We start from the raw sequence: 22,918 nt of genomic DNA, 5'->3' as shown, positions 1-22,918 counted from the left end.
AAAAAGAGGCTAAGACCTTATATGGCTGAAAAAGGTCTCATATACTACTGTGGCTGGCCAGCTTCTTCCTCAGTCTGCTTAAATCATCACAGTGGAGACACTGCTGTTGACCTTTTGGGGCAATACTTTTAAACAGATGCCACAGCAAGCATATTAGCTCATTTTGAAATCTCTGGTTCTTGTGACAAATTTTTAGCCTTAGGGTAATGTGAAAAGAGACAAGCTCACAAAAAAAATTTTTTTTTAGCGTTGCTGCTAACAGAGAAGTAATCTGACAGTGTGTAACACCTTACCTTATCCCCTGGCTGTGGTCTCATAAGAGAGACTTGATCATAGCCTCGCCGAACCAAAGCCCACAGTGCATCAAGTTTGCCCTAGAATTAAAAAAAAAAAAAAGACATGACCAAAAAATGTGGGGAGAATAGCATGAGATTAAGCTACAGGTGAGTTGATCCAGCCTTTCTGTGTTAAGCTGTCTACACCAACATCGCTCTTGCCCTCTGTACACTGCTTATCTGGATAGCCAGAAAAGAGACTTCAATGGGATAACATGTACCCAACATGCAGTGGGCCAAATTCAGCCTGCACAAAGCTCACCGAGGATGACTGCTCATGTGAGCAACTCCTGTGAGAGGTACAATTAGACAGGTGTTACATTATCAAAAGGCAGAACAACCAAAGTATTTTACCAATGGGAGGTGAGCTGGAGCAGAGCTAGGCAGCCACAAGACTACCTACCCAAGCAGAAGCTTTAAAACTCACACATACAGTCCTTGAATTTATTGTCTGGAAAGTTAAAGTGATCTGTGAGTATGATGGGGAGGAGGGACCTCATCCCACCAAGCGATGGTATAGGACATGGCCACAGGTTTCTAGGATTAGCTTGATATGCTGTTCCCGTGGCCTGTGCTAGCCCTCCAGCTTCCATCTCTGTAAGCAGAGATAGCAGCTCTGCCCCACCTCAAGGGTTGTGTGAGGACTCATACATTAAAAGACAGAGAGACACCAGATACTATAATGACATGGGAGAAATTGGGATGAAAAGTGTGGAGAGACTGAGCAATTTGCCCAAAATCAAACACTATGTCTTGTGGCTGAGCTGGAGGGGAACAGAGCTGAATTCCAACCCGGGGCCTTAGCCACAGTGCAGTCAAAGCAAGGACTGTGCACTTCATCTGATCTTCTCTGTATGCTGCCTTGAGATGGCACAAAACAGAATCCATCCTCCCTAAGAGTTGAGACATCTGCCACTGCAACTCAGGTTGTGGAAAAGTACATGACGAGAAGGTGTGAGATGAGAAAGGGAAGATCTTTGCTTATGTCCTTCAACACTCTGCACTCTTCCTCAAAAAGACTATGGCAAAACAGTACCAGGTGAAATACAATTTCCAAGAAATAGGTAAAGGTGAACATTACTAGCCATTCTTTTTTTTTTGATAGGCTCTCTCAGCTCTGCCATAAGAAAGGCTGCACTAAGGAAGTGAGATGTAGTAACACTCATGGCATAAGAGATTGGTAAAACTGAAGGGCAGACACATTACCTTGATTGGAGTGTACCATTTCCGCTGGGAAGGTGGTTTTCTCACATGAGGCTTTTTTGGCTTGGGTTCCCACGGCTCATACTCCTGTTCTGGCAACTTAATAATAGCATTTTTGGGTTTCTCCAATTTCGCTCCTTCCTCTGTCGATCCCTTGTCTCCCCATCGCACCTGCAGTCAAGAGAGGACACCAAGTAAAGACATTTCAGCAGCCCCCACTAGCAGGTGGTTTTCACAGACGTTAATCTAGTTCCCATTAGATGGCCCAACACCACTAGACATGAAGCCAAGTTTATGAAGGCACCAAACTCTCACTGTAATCAGACATACATATTTAGGGGTCAAGTAGTCTCACTCAAAAGCTGCTTTGCCTACCAGCCTCTGCACCTTCCAGTAACTTAAGGTGTTATGGGAATTCAGTGTTCAGGGCAGGTTAACCTGTTTCCAAGTGAAATCTGAAGCACTCTGCCTAGCTCTGCCATAACAAGTATAATACACTTCCCACTCTCATGGAAAAAGCTGACAGCAGCACTAGCTGAAGGTGGGCAGTCTTTACAGCTAGTCCCAAGCAGCTCCTGTTGTTCAGGTCAAAATTGGAAAAAAAAAAAAAAAAGGGTCAGCAGACAAGTATGTGAATTCTTTAAGAGCATCAGTCCTCAAACTTCTGCAGCTACTGCTAAAATCGTCTCTTCTAAAGATGACCTTGCATAGCTAAAAGAGAGGTCAGTAACTTTATCTTCACATACTACACATTACTTATTTCACGCTGAGATCCTGGGTTTGTTTATCTAAATTACCTCAAACAGAAAGGTGACTCTGCATTCAAGTGAAATGTATGTCCCATAAGGTTAGTCAGCATCAAGGATAAAATTCTCCCAAAGGAAACAGCTAAGGATATTAAAAAGCAATACTTCAACTGCAAACTTGCAGAGACTTGCTGAGCAGCCATTGCTTTCATTCTGCTAGCCCCAGTTTGGTCCAGATGCTTTGCTGGCTTTTGTTAGCCCACCTCCCTCAGCTACTAATTAAATGCAGTGGGGGTGTCTGGTGTGACATTCCTAAAAGTCATCACTAGACGCTCAGTTGATAGAGGTGAGTGACAACTCCCTGCCTCACATTATCCATAGTTAGGAATACTGAACTGATTTCACCAACATGGTTATTTACAGGAGTTGGTAGCTGATCACAGGATGATCCGCTGACTCCCTGTAACATACATACCATGGGACAGCACAAAGCAAATTTCCTTCACAGTAACACCTCACTTTACACATCAAGACTTGCTTGTGCATGAATCCCATGGCAGGATTTGATTCATTGGCCAATTTCAACACGGAAGTGGTTTTGCACATTAGGAGTTAATGCTTAATGGAAAAAAAAAACCCCAAAACAACCAACAACCCCTCCCAAGACCCCTGCCTTTCCCCCAACCAACAAAAAACCAAAACCAAACACAAACCATAAAAGACAAAGGAAAAAAGAGGGGGTAAACAGTCACTGGTTTATATTCCCCAAACCAACAGCTTCCAGCCAGCCGGGCACAAAGACCCTCAAAGGCCCAAAGCCAGTGTAAATCTGCCTAAAAGAAAGGAATTGGACCAAACTGCCCTGACGGATTTGATTCAGTATATTAAAAACTTCTTTTGGTGCTTATCCTATTTCTTAAGCTGAAAATTTTCTCTAGCTTATAATGCTAGATTCATTGTGATTCAAGTGATGGCAGCTTGATGTCTGTTACTTGGATAGCAGGTGCAATCAGCTGGACAAGCAAATTAAAGCCCAGTCTCTAGTCCATAAAAGTAGCTTTTTAAAAATCTCATAAAAACATATAGCTACAGTTTATAAATAAACGTGCTGATTTTTATGACACTGAAGAACAAGCCAAATACCTCCATCCTCTTAATTCCACCAACACCTCGACCTCCATAATAAGATGCATCCACGGTTGGCCACTTTTTCTTTGGCAATCCATCTTCATCATCTGATTCCTATGGGAAAGGCAAGAAGATATTGCTGCTATTCTCACATAAACAGCATAAACTATGGAAACCAGCTGAACATCCTATGGTCCAATCCTTGGATATATGGCTTTGTGTGTTATACTTATTTGCTGACAAAAGACAAAAGTCTCTTGTCTCTGCAGCTGCGATTTTAACTAGCGAAGCCAAAGATGATTGCCTATGCCTCTCTCCAGGCAGCTTTTATTTATTCAAATATGCATTGAGCTTCAAAATCACAACTGACTTGTAAGGGAAAGCAAAGTGGAGATGAATCGTACATTATACTGGCTTGCCACTATGCTATGCAGAAAACGCAGCAATCAGTAAGCCCAAAGAAATCATTTATTAATTGTGCTTTTAGAACTTAGTGTCACCTAACAGGGGAAAAAAGCTACCACTGTGAGTTTTCTAACATGTGCATCAGACCCTTTTCTCATGGCAGCTGTAACCAGTTATTCTATGCTGCTTGATTCTTTGTAGAGTCTGGCTCAAGCTGTACAGTTTGGAACCAGGACTCAGACTGGAGCATCTCCAAATTGTCAGGAAACTCAGATCCAGAGTTTGTGACCTGCAGTTATAAAGACTGCAGATTATTTTTTCTGGAATGTGGGAGAGTCTGAATCGGGGTTTTATTTCAGGTTCACTGTTGTGTTCTTCCTTAACTAAAAGCTGGCAAATTTTTCTGGTTCAGCAACCCTGGGAACACATCTCCAACTCTATCATCTTGAGCTGGCAGAAGTCACTGGGATTTCTCAGACTCCCTATCATTACACTGAGTTAGGGCAGCTGAGAGCCACACTATGACACTCTTCAAGTATGTAACTGAGGAAAGGGACCAACAAGTCTCCTACAATACCACCTTCATTAATAAAGACAATTAACTATACCTCCTGCTGATATGCTGCTTGTGGACTGGTCATACACAGTGCTCTCTGCTGGTTTTCACTGTAACTGTTTTTAGAAACACTGCCTGAACTTATTTTTTACTAACAACAACAAAAAAACTGTCATGTCTACCAACTCCTATTGCTGGCAAGCATGACAGTAGCAGGACCCAGCTAATAGTGATGGCTGATACTTCTCCAGCTGAAAAAAGATTTATACCAAATATCCCCTACACTGAACGCATAGCAAAGCAACATACCACAATGCATTTTGAAAAGTAATGGAAATCTAATGCTTGTGGTTTAGAACAAGCTTAGATAACTATATCCCATTTAATAGCAGCAATACCAGACTACATCAGCTAAAGGGCAGGTCATCATACCTTGGGAGACTAGTGCTAAACATAACAGAACAGCAGTCCACACTGGGATGGATAACAGCTGTCTTGTGTTATTCCTGGAGGCTTACGTCAGCTCACAGTCTCTTTGATTGCATCTAAAAATCTCTGATGATGAGAATAATCACAAAGCATCTGGGAATTTTGCTGCAGGAGCACGATGCTCTCTGAAATCTCCTTCAAACGCAGCATGGCTGCAATCACAGGCTTCATGACAACACTAATCACCCTAAAACCAGCATGATAGTTAGTGTGTATTCTAAAGTTAAGTTGTCACAGTGCTGCTGCCCAGGACAAGCAACAAGATCACATACACAGTAACGGTGGCCTCTGGCAACCTCAAACCAGCAGCTGTGGTTGCCTCCTGATACTCATGCCAAATTACAGCAACTTAGCAGCAAACTGTAAGCTCCTTTTGTGGGTTAGGCAAGTATTTTTCCATCATTTAACTGTCTATGCCTAGGAAAAAAAAATAAAGGCAGGCATCAGTTGTCTCTGGAGGTACTTTTATTTATTACTATTATTTTCATGACATTAGTACAGTGATACTAAGCTGAGGTCAGGATCAGTGTGCTACTGTCCCAAAGAGAGCTAGATACAGCCCTTCCTCAAACAGCTCACAACCTAAATGGAGAAAGGCTAAGTGTACTTCCAAAGGTGGCTCTGCAGCAGAGCCACCACCAGGGCAGGCTCTTGTCTCCCTTCTCTGTAGCAAAGCCACAAGCACGTGGCCTTCACTGTCCTTTCTTCCAGCTACCAGGCTTTGTTCCTTACCATCAGCCTGGGCTAAATTCCTTTTTTTTCCTGCTGAGAGCAATAGCTGCTTTACTGGAGGAGGGACAGCTTTCAGCAGAGCTTTAGAAGCAAAGCTTTGCCTACATGCCTGTTTGACACACAGCAGAAGAAACAGAATGCCACAAGAACGCTTGGTCTGTGGACGTCTGAGTTATGCGACTATTTTTTTCTGTGAATGGAAATAATCTTCATGTATATAAAGAGGCTAGATGGCAGAAATAACTGTCCTGACCCAAGACCCTTCCTCTCACAGCCTTCAAGGTGTCATTGAGACACCTAACAAGGCTGATGTTCCTGGAGAGCACAATACACTTACAGTGGCTACAGCCAGCTCAAAAAGAGTGTACTTACGGGCTCTGGAGGGGGGGGTGGCGGTGGCTCCTTGATCACCTAGAATATATAAACCATAGCAGAAATCTGAGATGATGGTAGGGTTCATCCATCTTGGTGCTCTATTTTCTCTCTCCTTTCTTGCTCATATCACAAACAGGTTGCCCTGTTCCATTCCCCCAATATTTAGTCCTCTCATTAGCCCCACTGCTATTCAATGGGCATAAAATAAATGCAGATGAGAAGCTAAATCCATCACATTGAACTCACGAGTCAACAAGTGTACTATTCAGTTACTCATAATATAGCTCCATATTCTGATAGTTCTGCTACCAAGCTAGTGCAAAATATTCCCACAGAATAAGCAGCTCTCTGAATAAAAACTAAAGTCCTGTCTAATTCTTGTCTTTTAAAAGGACCGTAACAGCTTATGCACATATTAGTATATCAGTTCCATTACACTTTTCTGCAACAGGTTTCAAATCTTGTCCTAAGAGGAGTTCTTGATCCCTATAGAAACTTGGACCATGTCCACATCCTCAGTTAAACTTCTCATTCACTGTCAAAACCATGTAGGCTTTACAACACTGAAAACCCCAGACCAGAGTGACTTCAACAAGCACTTTAAGCAATTTGTTGAATCAGGGCCTTACAAATCTGAAAGCGTTTTTCTTAACCACCCACCCCAACACTTCAACTCTGCTTTTGCAGAGAAGAGAGGAAACCAAGTCAAAACAAAAAAAAGGCCTGTACTTACCACTGTGCAGCAGAGGGGCCAGAACCACCACAGAAGAGCCAGAGCAAGTAGTAGAAAGAGAATCAGAAGAGCAATGAAAAGAATGGTCCCAGTCAGCTGCAAACAAGATGATTACTTCTGAGTTATCTGCATGTGTCACAAACAAGTTAAGAGCCCTGAAGTTATACATCTAGACTGGGCAAAACGAGCCAGTTTCCTCTCACTATGAGGTCTCAGGTAGATTGTGCAGTAAATCACTATTATCATCAGGGTCTAACCGATATCTGGTGTGACAACACCGTATTCAAAGTCATGATTCAGGGAAACACCTCCTGTTTGTGTTGTGAATACGTATAAATTTATGGTATCCTTATAACCCATCAGATTCAAAGGTGTATACAAACCATTCCCCAGTTTGTGCTGACAGGTGCCCTAGTATTGTCAGAGGGGCACTGCAAACTACATGACTACAGACCCTCAAGTGTGCATCAGTAACATTGCATCACTAGAGGTGCAGAACGTGCAAATGTGGATATTCAAAGAACAGGAAACACTGAAGCTAAAGAGTTACCATAAGGTTCTTATGGGTAACTGCTTATCAGCATCATAGAGAACAACTCAGTCACCCATCCTCACCAGCTCCCAAGCCTGCCCATATTGCCCTTTGCCTCAAATTGCACTCACAATGGCAGCCTGAATGATTAGGCAAACTAACCCTCAGTGCTGCTGGTTCTTGGTATGCTCCCTAGGCCTGGTTTGACCACTTTTTCATGAGATGCTGTAATCATGATCTTAAGCATCTCTGATTCTTCTATTCCATCCATTTCTCTGCAAAGAATGGTTGAGACTCTGGGGTTGTAGAGGTAAAGGGTCTACATTCAAAATCAAAGTTGAATTTTCTTTAAAAAGACTAGAATCCAAAAAATTTCAAATGTTAACACTTGAAATTGGCTTCTCAGAGCAGCCAGGAAACCAAAGAAAATCACAGTTCTGATTTTCCTGGGTAAATCCTGAGGTATTCTTTGCACTTGCAGCATTTCTTGTCAGTGTGTTCAGAAGAGGTATTAACTCTGTGTATTGCTCCAATTACTACAGGAAGACACATCACATGCTGCCTGACCTCTGCAGACTACACTGAAAACATGGCTTTTTACAAATTAAAACTTTTGCTGCAGACAGGAATGGCATGCTGGGACATGCTGTTTTCTTGGACTGCACTGGGCTCTGGGATGAGGTTAAGACTAGCCCTGGTGCACCACCCATTTCTTTCATACTGGGAGAAGAAACCTTTTCAATGGTAGATTTTCTGAGTTTGAGAAAAGGTTCAATCCACCAGCAATATGGGTATCAGAGAACAGGCAAAACATGGCAGCAAACTAGAGGAAAACCTGGGGATAGGAAGACATGAAAAGAGCCTGAAGAAAGGTTTGAGAATTAGGCTGAGGGAAAGGAGTCGACTAGAAAAAGCTGTAAAAGATTTTTCAAGGATAGGCGAGAGGATAAATGAAAAAAAAGCAAATGCTAAAGAAGATTTATGGAGGATAAAGTCCATGACATTCACTTTATTAAATCTGAAACTACTTGCTGAATTCCCATGACACCAGAAGCTAGTGCTTAGCTCCTTCTTCTCCTTCTTACAACAGGATTTCCCTTCACTTTTCAAGTGGCTTTGCTTTCCCCCCAAACAATGAAAAGGCTGAGGGTAGAAAAGAAAGTACCATCCTTCCACTGCTCTGTGGCTTGTTATAGGCACAACAAACCAGCCTGTTTTGGGATACGTTATTTGGCTCACCTCATGCATTTGGTCAGAGAGCAGCTGAAAGCCAGGGTGGAGTGCTATGCCATGCACCCCCCTGCTCAACAGAATCCTGTTAGAAGACAAACAGCCCAGCTGCAGTTCAGTGCTGCAGCCATCCTATGGGTCCATTTAGCATTAACACATTTGGAAAGCAGACAACTGAGAGGCATGAACTCCCAGCAAAGCCAGTTTGCTGAAAAAAGGATGGTAAGTCAAGCATAACTTTAAGAGGTATTGCTGCTCTCCTTAAAAACAAATCCTAGCACAGAGCTAATGCAGTGCACAAGATGCACGTATCACTGCTACTGTTACTCCAAATGCACATTACCTCCATGTTTCGTAACCTTTGTTGCTTTTCATATATTAAGTGCTCATATAAATTCAAGACACTCAGCAGCAGCATTTCAGGAGCTGCTGCCAGCAAGAAGCTAGAGTCCTCTTTTTATGAATAAATATAAAAAGCATTGTAGTGAAGCTGGACATTCAAAAGGAGATAGTAGACTTCATGTAGCTGAACAGAAATAAGCACAGGGATCAAACAGAGGCTTTAGGAGTAAAGTAAAGCTACTTACTGTACAGAAAGGACAGAAGGACCAGATGGGGAGGAGAGCTGAGCAGGCCAGCTGACTGCCACCCACAGAAAAGGAAACAGGAGAGGAAAGTAAACTGAGGGAGTCTCTAAAATGAGAAGAGTAAAATGTATGGAATTAAGACAAAGTTGGAAACTGAACCGTCAACTTCCCTGCTTATGGGATGTAACTGTAGAGGCAGTCTTTTTTTTTCTTTATTGTACCAGCCGAGAATCAGGCTGCCTGCCTCCTTCACATTCAATCTGCAAGAGTCAGGTCAAAAACTGTCAGATTGACAGGACTGGAGATTGGATTTCTCCCTTTATCCTAAGGCTACACAGAGAAAAAACTTCCTCCATCCATGTTCTGGCCCGTAGGAAGCTCAGCTAGGGCTAAGACTTCAGTCTTCATTAGAAATAAACTACATATGGGTAACTAAATGCACCAGTTAACACTTATGTTTCACGGCAGATTCCAAAGGTTTTATTGTACCTGGGGTAGAAGAATAAAATGTGAAAATATAAGTCTTCAGCATAGAAAATTTGGAGGAAAGTTTTGGAAAAATAAAAATAATTAGGTGAAGCAGCAACTCCATTTCAGCTAAATTCTGAGTCCCTGCACCCCAGACTGTTGCAGCAATCTGGTGTGAGATTTCCCAGCTTCGTTGCTGTAAACATCAGAAAAATCAGATTTGCAAGTTTCAGGCACTCCCTCTGTCTTCATTACTGCCTTTGTGTTCTGCAGCTGTCAAAAAGGCCAAGAATGATTACAAACCAGTATGACAGCATTTGGCGTAGGCTATAAAAGCCCTTTTGACACCAGTATCAATAAAAATCAGCCTTGATACAAAGCGTTTACTATCAGGTACTTCAGCAAACTTTATTCAGCCCATAAGTACAAGGCCAAATTTTTAGCTACCATACTTTCTTGCACCAGCTATGGACACTGTCTATTTTTTACTCCAAGGAAGAAGATTGAGTCTTCATTTTGATTGTTTGACTCTAAAATCAGATTTCAGTAACATATTATTTCTAGCTGTTAGTCCCTGACACTCCACCTGGGGATAGGTGGTCTTTTTGACCTGGAGATGCTCATATCACAGCTGCAACTGTCCCATAGCAGCACATTCTCCCTCGGCTGGGTTGAGCATCAATCTTTTATGAATAAGCTCACCCCAGGATCTGAGGCAGCTACCTCTTTTTGGTCATCCCCTGTGATGCTAAGAGAAAAGCAATCAGCTCTTTATGACTTCACTAAAACTGTAAAAATGTCTTAGTGAATCCTGAACTAGTAAAGGGTAAATTGTAGTAGTCTAAGAAAATGTTGCAACCTCTAGCCCAAAAAATCACCTTGTAAATTTGGAGGACCTCCCATACTGTGGCCCCTCCAGATCCAGATCCTGGCAGTTATGCCTTTCACCCCAAATCCCATAAGGGATCCCAAAGCTCACAGGGTGTTGCTTCCTGATGCTCATTCCCTCATTTTCCAAGATTCTGTTCTAGTCAGATCCTAACTTTGATGATATTTTCCTGGCACAGAAGTGGGTAGGGTACCTTTTGCTGCAGTTCTTTATTGAGTAAATCTATCATAATCTATGCATCATCAGTAACAATTTAATCTTAGCTAGCCCTGGTTATTTTTCTAAGAGGTACAGTCCAACAACTGTGATGCAGCAGCTGTAGAAAGCTCATGCTCATGCAAGGAGGCTTTGCCTGAAGAGCCACCGTCTCTTTCCAGGATCTCATGGTTTCTCTGTCAAGCCCCATTGCAATTACTTACACAGTGTGTGCTGGTGATGCTGACAGAGCTGGAGATGAATGTTAGCCCGTTGTTCATGCTGACTTGTAGGAAAACCACCCTAAAGCACAAAACAGATACACTTAGTGTCATCTTTATACCCATTGTTTCCTTTGTTCTGTCTGTGCTTTAACCATTGGCTCATGAACACATATGGGCAGAATGTCCTGCTGAGTCAAGGCGTTTTCATGGCTTCAGGTGCTTACCTGCATTTGTCTCTCTGCCTGCCCAGGAGCTACCCTTTTTATGCTGACTTAACTGAGCTGGGGCATATGGTCTTTATTAAAAATACCCATCCCACCAGAGGCAAAGGGCACTAGGACAGTGAGTCACAACATAAAGCCTGCAGTATTACCCTAGAAAGCATAAAAAACTTGAATTTTTTTTTTTTTTAAACCCTTTTGTAGCTTAAAGAGACAGCATGTTTTCTTTTATATCCAAATAAATCCAGAATATCTGCATTAAGGTCAAGGGATAAAAACACTGATATGACAGTGAAATTAAATAAGAATCTGGCCCTAGAAATTACCATTCTACAATTCTGTGATATAGGACCATGGTCCAAAAAGGCCTTTGGTTAAGTTGTGCTGAAGATCCAACACTGAATAATGTTATGCTGGCTCATACTGAGAGAGGCTGGCACAAAGGAAATAGAGGTAATCCTGCCCCACACGCACACACAAATTTGTTAGCTTGGCACTTTGGGCAATATTTTGAGCCCCTGACTCAGTGATGGCATCTCACCCAGAAGTCTCCTCTCTCTGGACACATGCTGGAAAGCAATACTTACTGTCCAGCATCTTCTATCACTGGAGCAGGACAAAGTAAGTAAGTATCGTGAACAAGGGTCGGCTTCTCATCTGAAAAATGAATATAACTGTCAGGGATGAAAAAAAAGAAATTGTCCCAAGCAGGCCATCCCCTGGAGACATGCTGACACCAATGAGAGCCACAGACAAATTCAGCATGTAAGTAACAATATTCCCCAATGTTACCGATTACAAGACCAAGTACTGGGATGACTGTTCTCATTGATGCTGATACAATGTTACAGGTAAAAAGCAGAAGCACATCTTTGTTCCTGACAGCAGTAATCAGCCATTTTGAAGCCAGATTTGAGCAATACTCAGCTGTCTGATAAATGCATGCAAACTCTACTTATAATGAATACTCCTATCCCACGAGTTACTCAAAGGGTCAAAGTATAGGATTCAATTTTTGCCTACCCACGTGCAAGCACACACGAGAAGCCAAGGCTGCACTGTTTGAGGGCAGGGAAATGGAATAACAGAGATGGGGTGAAGCTGCAGTAGACAGGCACAACAGGAAAAAAACACACCCTACAGCTGGTCATATACCAGAGAAAGGCAGATAAGGGTTATGACTGATATTACTGTGAGGACCTATCCTGCACTAGCTGTTGATTTTCTTGTCCCCAACCTCCCCTCTATGGCAGCACTACAAAATCATTAAGGTTGGAAAAGACCTCTCAAGTCATCAAGTCCAACCATCAAACCAACACTACTGTGACCACTAAACCATGTCCCCAAGTGCCACATCTATACATTTTTTGAACACCTCCAAGGATGGTGACTCCACCACCTCCCCAGGCAGCCTGTTCCAATGCCTCACCACTCTTTCAGTAAAGAAATTATTCTAATATCTAATCTAACTGCCCCTCCCCCCCAACTTAAGCCTATTTCCTCTTGTCCTATTGCTAGTTACTTGGGAGAAGAGACCATCACCCACCCCACTACAAGCACCTTTCAGGTAGCTGTAGAGAGCAGTAAGGTCTCCCCTCAGCCTCCTCTTGCCTAAACTAAGCAGTCCCAGTTCCCTCAGCCACTCCTCATACAACATGTTCCCCAGACCCCTCACTGGCTTCACTGCCCCTCCCTGGACCCCCTCGAGCACCTCAAGCATCGTTATTGTGTTGTGGTGCCCAAAACTGAACCCAGTACTCAAGCTGTGGCCTCACCAGTGCCAAGTACAGGGGCACAATCACTTCCCTACTCCTGCTGGAGCAGAGTCATCTTGAAGCAGCCCATGTTTACAGGGGTCTGGTGCAGGCAGAGTCAAAAGCAAGGCCATGGATCTCTTCCTGCCCCTATGCACTCTCCTGCTCCTAGGCAGCAGTGCTAATCCTGTTGCTTTCAAAAGCCACATCCAGAAAGCCATGTCCTATAAACACAAATAGAAGGCTGAGCAGTAATCCTGCACCACTCCTACACTAAAAGTGTGTAAGCTGAGGCACGAGAGTAGACAAGTCACTGCTGCAACCACATCTTAGCTCCAAATGGTCAAAAGTGGCTACAGGGCTAGTCAAGAGAAAGTCTGACCCACAGAAGTCAAACTCAGGTGAATTAGGGGCTGGTAAAAACTGTCAGCTTATTTAAAAGATTCAATTACTTTCTACCTAAAATTTCAAAAACTAACGTGAGCAAAACCAGATATGAGAGTTGTTCTTTCATGCTTCACCCACCCCAAGCACACCTGAATACAAAGCTTATCTCCCTGTTCTAGCAGAGAAGAGACCATGGAAATCATAGTGATATGTTTAATAGCAAGCAAGATGGGGAAAAAAGCCAGCCAGCATACATCAATGTCTTATCACAACATTTGTTGCAAATCTAAACCGAGAAGAACACAGCATGGAGGAGAAGTGGAATTCAGGTAGATTTTCTCCTGTGTACTTCCAGGCTCAAGACGGGGAAAAAAGCCAGCCAGCATACATCAATGTCTTATCACAACATTTGTTGCAAATCTAAACCAAGAAGAACACAGCATGGAGGAGAAGTAGATTTTCTCCTGTGTACTTTCAGGCTCAAATCAGCACTCACTGTGTCAAGTCCAGTCAAGGTGCCAGTTCATTAGGGACAAGAGAAAAAAAAAAACAAGAGACTGTCTACCTGGTAAACCACAAGGAACAAACCCCTGGCAATGGTCACCTCTAAATGGAATGAAAGCCAAGACCACCAGAGTTTATTTAATGCAGCCTCCATGTAGGCAACTAGGATAGGAAATGAAGGAGCAATTCATGTGTCCCCTCTTGTAAGTGAATTCACTGCTAGGGAAGGCACCAGTCTGACCGTGGCAGGATATGAAAGCCTCTACTGTGCTCAGGCAACAAGGGTAGCATATATGGAAAAGGAGCAAAACTCCCCTCCCCATGCAATGCCTCATCCTGCCAGATATTCACAGCTTCTCAGGAATAAGAGAGGACTGCTGAGAAACTGGACACTCAATCTTTTTTGGCCATTCAGTCCTTTGCCAAGACAGCAAACAAAAGACCCCGTTGAGCAGAGTGATGACAGGGAGCTCCTGCGTTACATGCTCGCAAGGAGTCCAGCAACTGCTGTCAGGGAGGGGTGGAGCAGGCCGAGGAAGGCCCTGCTTTACAGAGAGTGTCTCCTGAATCACCATCAAGGGATCAAGATAGGATTGTTTCTTTGTACTGATGAAGAGAGTTTTGAAGACAACATTTTTATTTCTCCCTCTTAAAAATCTGATACCGAGTCCTCATTGAGCGCACGCAACTCCCTCGTGCATTACAGTGATGCCAAAATTCACTGTGCAGCAGCACACCTCACATAAGCCCTCACAATGCAATGGCAACAAGTAACGGGATTGATTAAATATGCATTTCAAACCTCTGTTAATTGTAGAACCCTATTCAGCTCCCCCAACATCCATTGCAAAGACTTCTCCAACCTGGACGAGAGATGGGCTGGGTCACCTGTCACCCATGAGGCGATGCACCCACCAGATGCATTGGAACACATCATCCTGCAAACTTACTGATAGTAAGGCTGTCGTTGAGCTTGAAGCTGCAGAGTACCTGGTCAATATTTCTTGCATGATAAAAGCCGTTGCCTCTTACCACAACTTGAAATGATTCTGTAAGTGAAAATACAGAGAAGTAATGAAAAATTACTCAAATACAGTATTCCAGAGACATGTCAATTACAACATGGAAATGAATGTTCCTTATGCCCCAAATAAAACATTCACATTGGCAGTCTCAATATTCAGCAGCAATGGTCAAGAATGCTATAGTGGCATTGGTGCTCCACAGAGCAACACGCATCTCAAGGGTGCTCCCAAAGGCTTCTCACTGATCCCCAATGCCTTAATTAAAGGTGTCACAGTAATACCATGAGCCTGACATGGCTGTGTCATCTCATACTTCCTCCATGACTTTTGGGCCAGCCACCTTTGCTAAATATAAGCACTAGGCCTTTCTCCTATCTACACAGGAGATGGCACTTGGCTTTCAGAAGCAGCTCTGTTTAGACAGATACAGATAAACAGGACTTCCCTCATAACCCCCTGTAAATCAGCAAGGAAGTTTGCATATTGTGCCAGTCCTGGAAAACCACCTTTCAGGCCATATAGGATCTGAGGCTGTACACAGTCCCATTAGCATCTGTTGTGCATGGAAATAACTGAAGATCCACATGCTGTAATTTCCTTTGTGCTCTTCCTCCATACCCTTGCCCCAGCAGCAAAAACCACACATGGCACAAGAAGAGACCTGCCACATCAGACAGTGCCTGCTGCTCAGAGCAAGAGCTCCTAAACCTGCTCTTCAGCTGCTCTCAATTTCTGTTGCTTCAGTTCTGATGTAGGGAGGGTGGGGAGTGGGAACCTGTGATTTTTGTTGTTACTGTGATAAGAAGCTGTAATTTGTTCGTTCAAGCAGGAAAAGCACTGTCAGTTTTTCAACCAACTTTTCAATGGTCTTTTTAGTGATGGTAGCAGTTTCACATCCGAGTAAAGCCAACCTAGGAAGGCTGCTGTCAGAAGTGAGATCCCAACTGCACGTGCCCTCCACTGTTGGCACCACTGATCATATCACAGTGCACTGAGTTTGCTCACATACCTCGAAAATGCACTCTGTTGTCATCAGTGAGGTGATCTACCTGGCTGAACATCTTCTGGGTATAGAAATGTGCAAAAGGGGAAGGTCCAAAGACCAATTGTGATAGCATCAAGCGAGTTTGCCTATACTGAGACACCGAGTCAGTGTACCCATGACATTTAAAAACAGGAAAGGTAATTTGAGGAAGAAAGTATTAAGAAGGATGGTTTAGATTTCCCACCTTCTCCACAGCAAGCTTCCAAAAGTATTTCTTAGTAACCTATATGGGTAATTCTACTCAGAGCTCTGACAACAGCACAACACAGCTGTTTGCTGCCCTTCCTTCCCTTCTACTTTACAGAGGTAGAGCCCAATACAGAGCCACAGTTTCCTTCCTCTTGGGGCTAGCCCAAGAGCTCTAGCCAAACTAGACACAAGACAAACCAGTAGTGGAAATGAGAAAGGAAAATCCTCTCTAGGTCACCAAATGCATTGTAGTTGCTACACTGACCACAGAGATAGCATCTTTAACACGGGCAGGTGGAGAGACATTAAAAATTTGTTGTGTCAAATATATTTGGAAGTTGTTTTGAGGCTACATGCAAGAAGCCAGATGATACCCAGGTGTGCAGAAAGGAAAAGCACAGAAGTTGCACTTTCACACAAATGTGGTTCAGCTGAATCCTCCATACAGCTTGCTTATACCTGCTGCTGAGCAGCATTTGAGACGAGCCCAATACCAGGGGAACACCAGCACAACACAGGACCAATTAATCTATGGTACACATAGAAAAAATAAGAATGAACTGCACAGATCTCCACTAACAGCAAGTAAACCCATGAACAAGTCCACATGCATTATCAATTATATTTTGATCAACATACTAAATGTTGATAGGGTTGAGGAGAGCAGTACCTCATTTTTAGTGAAAGGAGATCTGGCTTCTGATAACATGGAAGTGCATCATATGAAATGTTATCTGTATGCTTTGGATGAAGGACTTATTGGATAACACTACATGAGGCCTAAAGACGCCCAAAAAACACATTCAGCTCGGTCTGCCTGCTCTTCACTATCAAGTTACTGCAAGGCAAGCTAGCACAAGGATGTGAAGTGCTTTAACTTTTCCATTCAAACAGCTTGTTCTTGCCAAAACCACATTCTCACTATATTGAGGTCTAATGCAACTCTGGGTGAACTGGACAAGGGCATGCACAAGTTACACTCAAGCACTGGAAACCCACACACTGGTTTTCCTCATAGTAGCTTTCCTTTAGAGCAGTGCTTTGAACTGACACAGACTGCAAGGAACATGGGAATCTGAAATGATGTTTTGGGAAAAGGAAAAAGAAAATATCTACTGGAGTGCATATTAAAGTGCAATACATGCTTTGGCACTTTGCTGAAGAAATATGATCCAATTCGAGACCTCACTGAGCACATCAAGAGCCAAACACACCAAGCCAGCACTGGAGTCTGGCCTCTTTAAGGGAAGATTTATACCTCCTGGTTCCCACTAGGGGTGGGAACTTATTTATTTAAGCAAATAAAATAGACTGTAGGTCAGACTCAGCTGCTTCTTACTCCAGTAAGAATCTGGAGTTACTCCGATTCATGCCTTTAGCCATTCCACATCTAACCCAGTTGATATGCTGAGAATTATTCTTGATGAGCATCTTTTTTTGCCAGCAGAGCCAAGAGTCACAGCCAGCTCTGAGAGCAGCTGGACCTCTGCCCACTTGCCAAAACTACCTGGGACCACACATTACCCACCTCGCTTGTGGGCAGCCCACTCCTTAGAGCTGGGCATTCAACTCGCTGTGATGACAATTTCTCTTTACATTATAAAAAGCAGCTTGCTGAAATAAAATTGCACTTAGTTTTTTTCCTCCCTTCTCCTGAGCTAATGCTCTTAAAAGACAAGAACCAGGGAGGCTTGTTTGATAGCTATTTCAATAGCTACTTAAATAGATGCAGCAAGTAAGAGACTTTGAACACAAAACACCAAAGGTAAAAATCTACCTCTAGAAGTTTAGTCTTGTCAAGGCAGTTTACCTCGCCTGCCCTTCTTTTTATTGTCACTGCCACTTTGCACAGTCAGTTGTGACCAAGGGGCTGGGCAGTAACCCGTCCACCAGCACAAGCTGACAGCATCGTTTCTGTCCCAGGTTTGCATGGAAATGTAAAGAGCTGGTACTGGATTTGGTTGTAGCCATGAAGCAGCCTGCCCCTCCGGATGCTGCGGAGCACTAACGCCTTCTGGATGACGGTCTGTTGAAATGGCTAATTCCAGCTAATTTTGCGCCCTGGCTCTGGCTGCGTCCTTTTCTTCCTTAGTTACTGTCAGATGGTGTCTTGTAGCTTTTGACAAGAGAGCGAAGGGAAAAAGGTCAGCACTGAAATACCCGGGCAGCGCTGGCAGCGAGAGGGGAGGTTGAAGCTGGTGTGCGGTGGCTGCGCTGTCGGCTTCGCTTCTGTGACTCTGACGAGAAGCTGACGGCTTGCATCCACACCTGGGACTTGATGTGGCCAGTAGGATGCCACAGCCAACAAAACCTTTCCATCATATCTGCGTACCGTAAGCATAATCAAAGCAATGATGCTGTCAAACGGGATATGAGGCACCTCCAATTCTACGCTGATAGCCTGTTTACAGGCTGCACGTCTTGGTCGCTTTAAATCATCGGGAACGGGAGAGACCCGACTCCACTGCTCCACATTGGGGACAATGAATTTGCAGGGTCAGAAAGCATTAAGCATCAGATAGCTGTCACAATGTGACGAGATCAATTCGTAAATGGACTTGCCAGATAGCTTCGTCACAGAGAGCCGGAGTCCCAAATGGAGTTGTCACCACACGGAAATCAGTTCATCAGCATTTTACTAAACCTCTGGCAAGTCAAAAATGAAGCTGAGACCACCAGTAATCACCAACACAGTAGTAATTATGAGTTGCCAGAACAGTTACAGGGCTTAGAGCAGAGTCTGACCCCCTCCTTGACCATGATTGGCTTCCACTGAGCAACACAAAGCCCTTATGACCTCACACCAGATTCTAAAAATTAGTAATAATGCTAAATAAAAGCCAAATTGATTATCATCTCCTCAGACAAATTTTATAAAAAAGCATGGACAAAGACACATTCCAAAGCTGTAAACAAGCAAGCTTCTTTGCCACAGAATGTAATAATATATTGCACTCTTTCAAAAGGCCTATTATTTTTCAATCCAAATTTTGAAATGCAAATTTCAGTTACTGTTCTTTTAAAATGCAAAGCAAAATTCCTAACTTAGAAAAAAGGGGAGGGATGTTGCATTTTAGAAAATGTGACATTATCATTTTCAGCCAGTTCTAAATGCAGGTGTGTATACATATAGTTTTATGTAGGATTTGATGGCTATATACTTTACCTATACATTATTAGTAAACTATATTAGTAATTATGTAAATTTAAAATGCATTAAAATTCTGAGATGACCTCATAAACTTCAGTACTTCTTGTGTTAAAGCCCAAATAAAGTACAATAAAAATATTAAACACATTACAAAAAAAATTATATTACACAGAGTAGAACTATATCTGACTGGCCAGTGAACTGGATTCAGGATCTGGATTCACATTACCATGAAAAACAGTTTTTCAGTCCCAGGAGATTCCTTCTCAGGAGACAGTAGTGCACACAGCTATAAAGATAATCTCCAGCAACGCTGAGATAAGTAGGATAATAAAAGATAAAGCCAAGCACAAGCATAAATATTTGCAGCCTTACTCTGTAAAACTTCTTGCAGGAGTTCATATCAGGTAAGGCTTGCAGGACTAGAGCCATAAAAACTATTGCAGACCTGATTCTTGGGGCTAATGACTGTTCAAGCCATGACAGTCTGCATTATTCAGAGCCGCAGTTTTCCCTTCCTCCTATTTTCAAGTTTCCTACTGCTATGAACAAAACTTCAGGTGCCTGAGACCTAAATCTTCATGCCCTGGTGACTCAGCACCCACTTTGTTGTGTGTCAGCCTTTGCTAGATAGCTTCATCAACAGGGACAGAACAAAGCTCAGAATTTAGTGAAACAAGTGCTGGTATTCTGCTGAATCATGAGCAGTACACAAACTGCCCAATTTATACTGGTCCGATTTGAAAGCCACAAAGACATAGAAAAATATTTACAGATCCAAACAATGCAACAATTTTTGTTGTAAGGAGAGGAAGTTATTTAAGTGCACTTGTATATTTTTGATCACATTTGTGATTAATTACCTAACAAGTTTGGCAAAAAACAAAGTGGTTTGAACTCATGAATCAGGAATCAAAATGATTCTTTTTGAGAAAGGGAGATTTATTTTTTGCTTTTCATTTTTTTTAAAACATTTTCCTTTCTTCATTTTTGGAAAAAAGAAGATGGAAAAAGCTTTCCATCTTTGAGGAACTAGATTTTCAAGAAAATACTTGAGAAAAATATTTTCAAATTTCCATTTGATAAAGCAGTTTCAAATTCGACTTGCCAATATTCTTAACATTGTTCCAAACATTACAAGAATACTACTTAAGTCCCTTCAATTACAACACTCACATTTCCTTGTAGCTAAATGTAATTTTTGGTCAACAGGAAAGCCTGCAATAAGCTGTTGCACCAAAAAATTGCCTGGTACACAATATCAAGGAAAAATCCAACGAATTTATCACTATAAAGTAAAAACAAAAAGAAAACCAGATTGGTAATGTCAGAGCTTTAAAACTGTTTATCAGCTCCACAAGGCTATTAAGGACAAAATCATTCCCTTTTATAACCTTGGTTGCGGAAAAATTTTATCACAAATGTCTAGTCCACAATTACATATTTAGGAAGAGTTCAAAAGATACAACGATATTTCATTTTAAATAGAAATACTCAAGGCAAGATAAGACTGTGATCGACATGAAAACGAAGAGTGAATAATCTCTCTTCTCTGATATTTATTAGATTTTTCCCGAATTTCCTATTTTTATCTGTTTTCAAGGTCAGCTTTCATTCATCATTGCTATTTTTACATGCTCATTTTTACAGTACATAGGAAATGAACACAAGACAGCAAACATCAAAACTGAATAACTATGCTGTAAACTATACCTTCCAGCCAACTTATGGTGTCACTCTGCTGCAATAGCCTCTTAAGTAGACAAAAAAACACAGCAAGTGAATTGCTAACAAACTAGAATAAATCCAAGTTAAATATACTAGACATGAAAGCTATGAAGTTATCAACAGTTCCTCTGGGGATTCTTCATGTTTTCCATATACACTAATGGTTCTTTCACTGCAAGCAAGTAAAACACTAGTGCTTTGGAAAACACATCAGGTACCTTGGCCTATGAGGTTAATGCCATCTGGTTCAAGAAACCTTAAATTTCTATGAAGCTTCTGCGAAATCTTGTTCTAACTGCTCAAAAGTTCTAGCAGACCCCAGAAAATAGTCTTTCCAGAAATCTGTGAGATACATCTTAGACTTTAAAGCATCTCTGGCAGTCTGTGGCCTCCTCCTCTTGGGTATTTTAAAAAACAGTAGCCCCAATTGCCTGAGTGCTACCCTCAGTCAATTCTCCAAGCTGACATTCAACTGCAGCAACTTATTTATGAGTACTTTTTTTTCCCCCTCAAATGAGAAGGAACATACAGGGCTTTAGCTGCAGCCCAAGGGGTTGCTCTAACACATCCACAGGCTTCAGCTCCAAGACCATGTTAGGTAGTTCCTGATATTTCATCATTGTCATTTACCTTACCTCATTGTTCTCATGGAAACTTACCTCCTGCACAAACACTTGATGGTTCAGCCGCTAGAATCTCAATGCAAGATTTCTTGAGAATCTAAAAGATTTAAACAATAGGAATTTTGGCAATCATTGTTTTCTATGCTTAATTCCTACAGGAAAGGATGCCCTTTTCTGCGTTTCGGAATACCCAACTTACCGAATCAATGGTTCCTCTCAGGGCATAAAAGCCTCCCGTAACTGGAAAAACATGATCGATGCTGTCAGCAATTGTTGACAGCTGCAAAGAAAGACAATCATAAAACATGAGGAAAACAAAGTTACAGTGAACAAAACTGGGCCCTTTCATACTTGGTAAAAGACATCACACTGACACGAAACAATTTAAGCTTCAAGTAATTAAATAGATTTCTTCATCTGATACTGTTACTTGTGCACTAGTGTACCAGAAAAACAGAACAAGAAGAAAGCAAGGAAAATTACCTGAGTTTCATTGAAATCTTTAACTCCAACACAATAAACAATAGCTCCAAAGCTTCTGGCTCTGTTGGCCTAAAAAAAAAAAAGTCATTAAGTACAGAGCCATATGATCAATGGAGCCAGCAGTAAATGCCTACAGGTTTGACATAAGCTAGTTTGGGTAAACATGAAGGTGACTTACTTCTTGTTCTGCATAATAAAACTGAACGTCTTGCAGTTCTCCATCCGTCAGAGCAATAATCACACTAGCAGTCCGAACTCCTAGATGGAGGAGAGTTAACAGATGGCATGTGTACAACACAAGATACAGCAATGAAAAGAAAGTTTGAAGTGAGGCGTTCCTTTCTTCTGACAAGCACAAAACCATAAGGCCTCAGCCTGATTTGTATGGACTTCATTACAGATACACCAGCTGAAGGTCAGATACATAATAGCATGCAGTAAGCCAAAACCTGCACACCTTCCTGTCACAAGCATCGCTGAAGGGGAACAACTACTCTAACAAAGTCCAACCACAAACTTTTCTGTTCCAAGTAAAATACAGCACCCACCAAGATCCCATCTAGACCTTTCATGTGGAGAAGTGGCAAAACAGATCCACAGAGAGGAAGAATCGCTGAAGGGGAACAACTACTCTAACAAAGTCCAACCACAAACTTTTCTGTTCCAAGTAAAATATGGCACCCACCAAGATCACATCTAGACCTTTCATGTGAAGTGGCAAAACAGATCCACAAAGAGGAAGAGGTTTCTGCTCTTCTCTTGACAAGCACCTCTCTACACAAACCTTACCCAGAGGCCCTAGCAGGAGATACCTCTGCAAAAGAAGCTTTCCTTCCACCCTGCCTTCCCCTCCAGCAGACTTTCTATAGCCTTCTATAGGGGGTTCATTCCTACATGTCTTAAGCAACAGGAACTGTTAAGTGAAGTTCACAGGAATTTTGAGCATGTGAAAATCTTAAGATCAGGTCCATTGGAGAAAAT

At 42.3% G+C, this 22,918-nt stretch overlaps 1 protein-coding gene across 1 annotated transcript in view; it reads right to left on the bottom strand.

The window, feature by feature from the left end:
- Positions 1-22,918, bottom strand: part of LOC103771816 (anthrax toxin receptor 1-like) — a gene marked incomplete at its 5' end in the record, with an annotated part of 55,355 nt that overhangs the window by 16,549 nt on the left and 15,888 nt on the right. Inside the window, 12 exons of the mRNA XM_008939132.1 lie at positions 294-374; positions 1,542-1,709; positions 3,428-3,526; positions 5,967-6,005; positions 6,703-6,798; positions 10,828-10,906; positions 11,636-11,705; positions 14,644-14,742; positions 21,491-21,551; positions 21,654-21,734; positions 21,938-22,006; positions 22,116-22,195. Coding sequence (XP_008937380.1) covers positions 294-374; positions 1,542-1,709; positions 3,428-3,526; positions 5,967-6,005; positions 6,703-6,798; positions 10,828-10,906; positions 11,636-11,705; positions 14,644-14,742; positions 21,491-21,551; positions 21,654-21,734; positions 21,938-22,006; positions 22,116-22,195 — 1,022 coding nt within the window. The remainder of the gene's footprint in view (positions 1-293; positions 375-1,541; positions 1,710-3,427; positions 3,527-5,966; positions 6,006-6,702; positions 6,799-10,827; positions 10,907-11,635; positions 11,706-14,643; positions 14,743-21,490; positions 21,552-21,653; positions 21,735-21,937; positions 22,007-22,115; positions 22,196-22,918) is intronic.

This window comes from Merops nubicus, unplaced genomic scaffold, assembly GCF_000691845.1.
Source record: "Merops nubicus isolate BGI_N331 unplaced genomic scaffold, ASM69184v1 scaffold7394, whole genome shotgun sequence".
In the NCBI taxonomy this organism is placed as follows: domain Eukaryota; kingdom Metazoa; phylum Chordata; class Aves; order Coraciiformes; family Meropidae; genus Merops; species Merops nubicus.
Note: the sequence above shows the minus strand (reverse complement) of the source record. Positions and strands in the feature narration are given on the sequence as shown.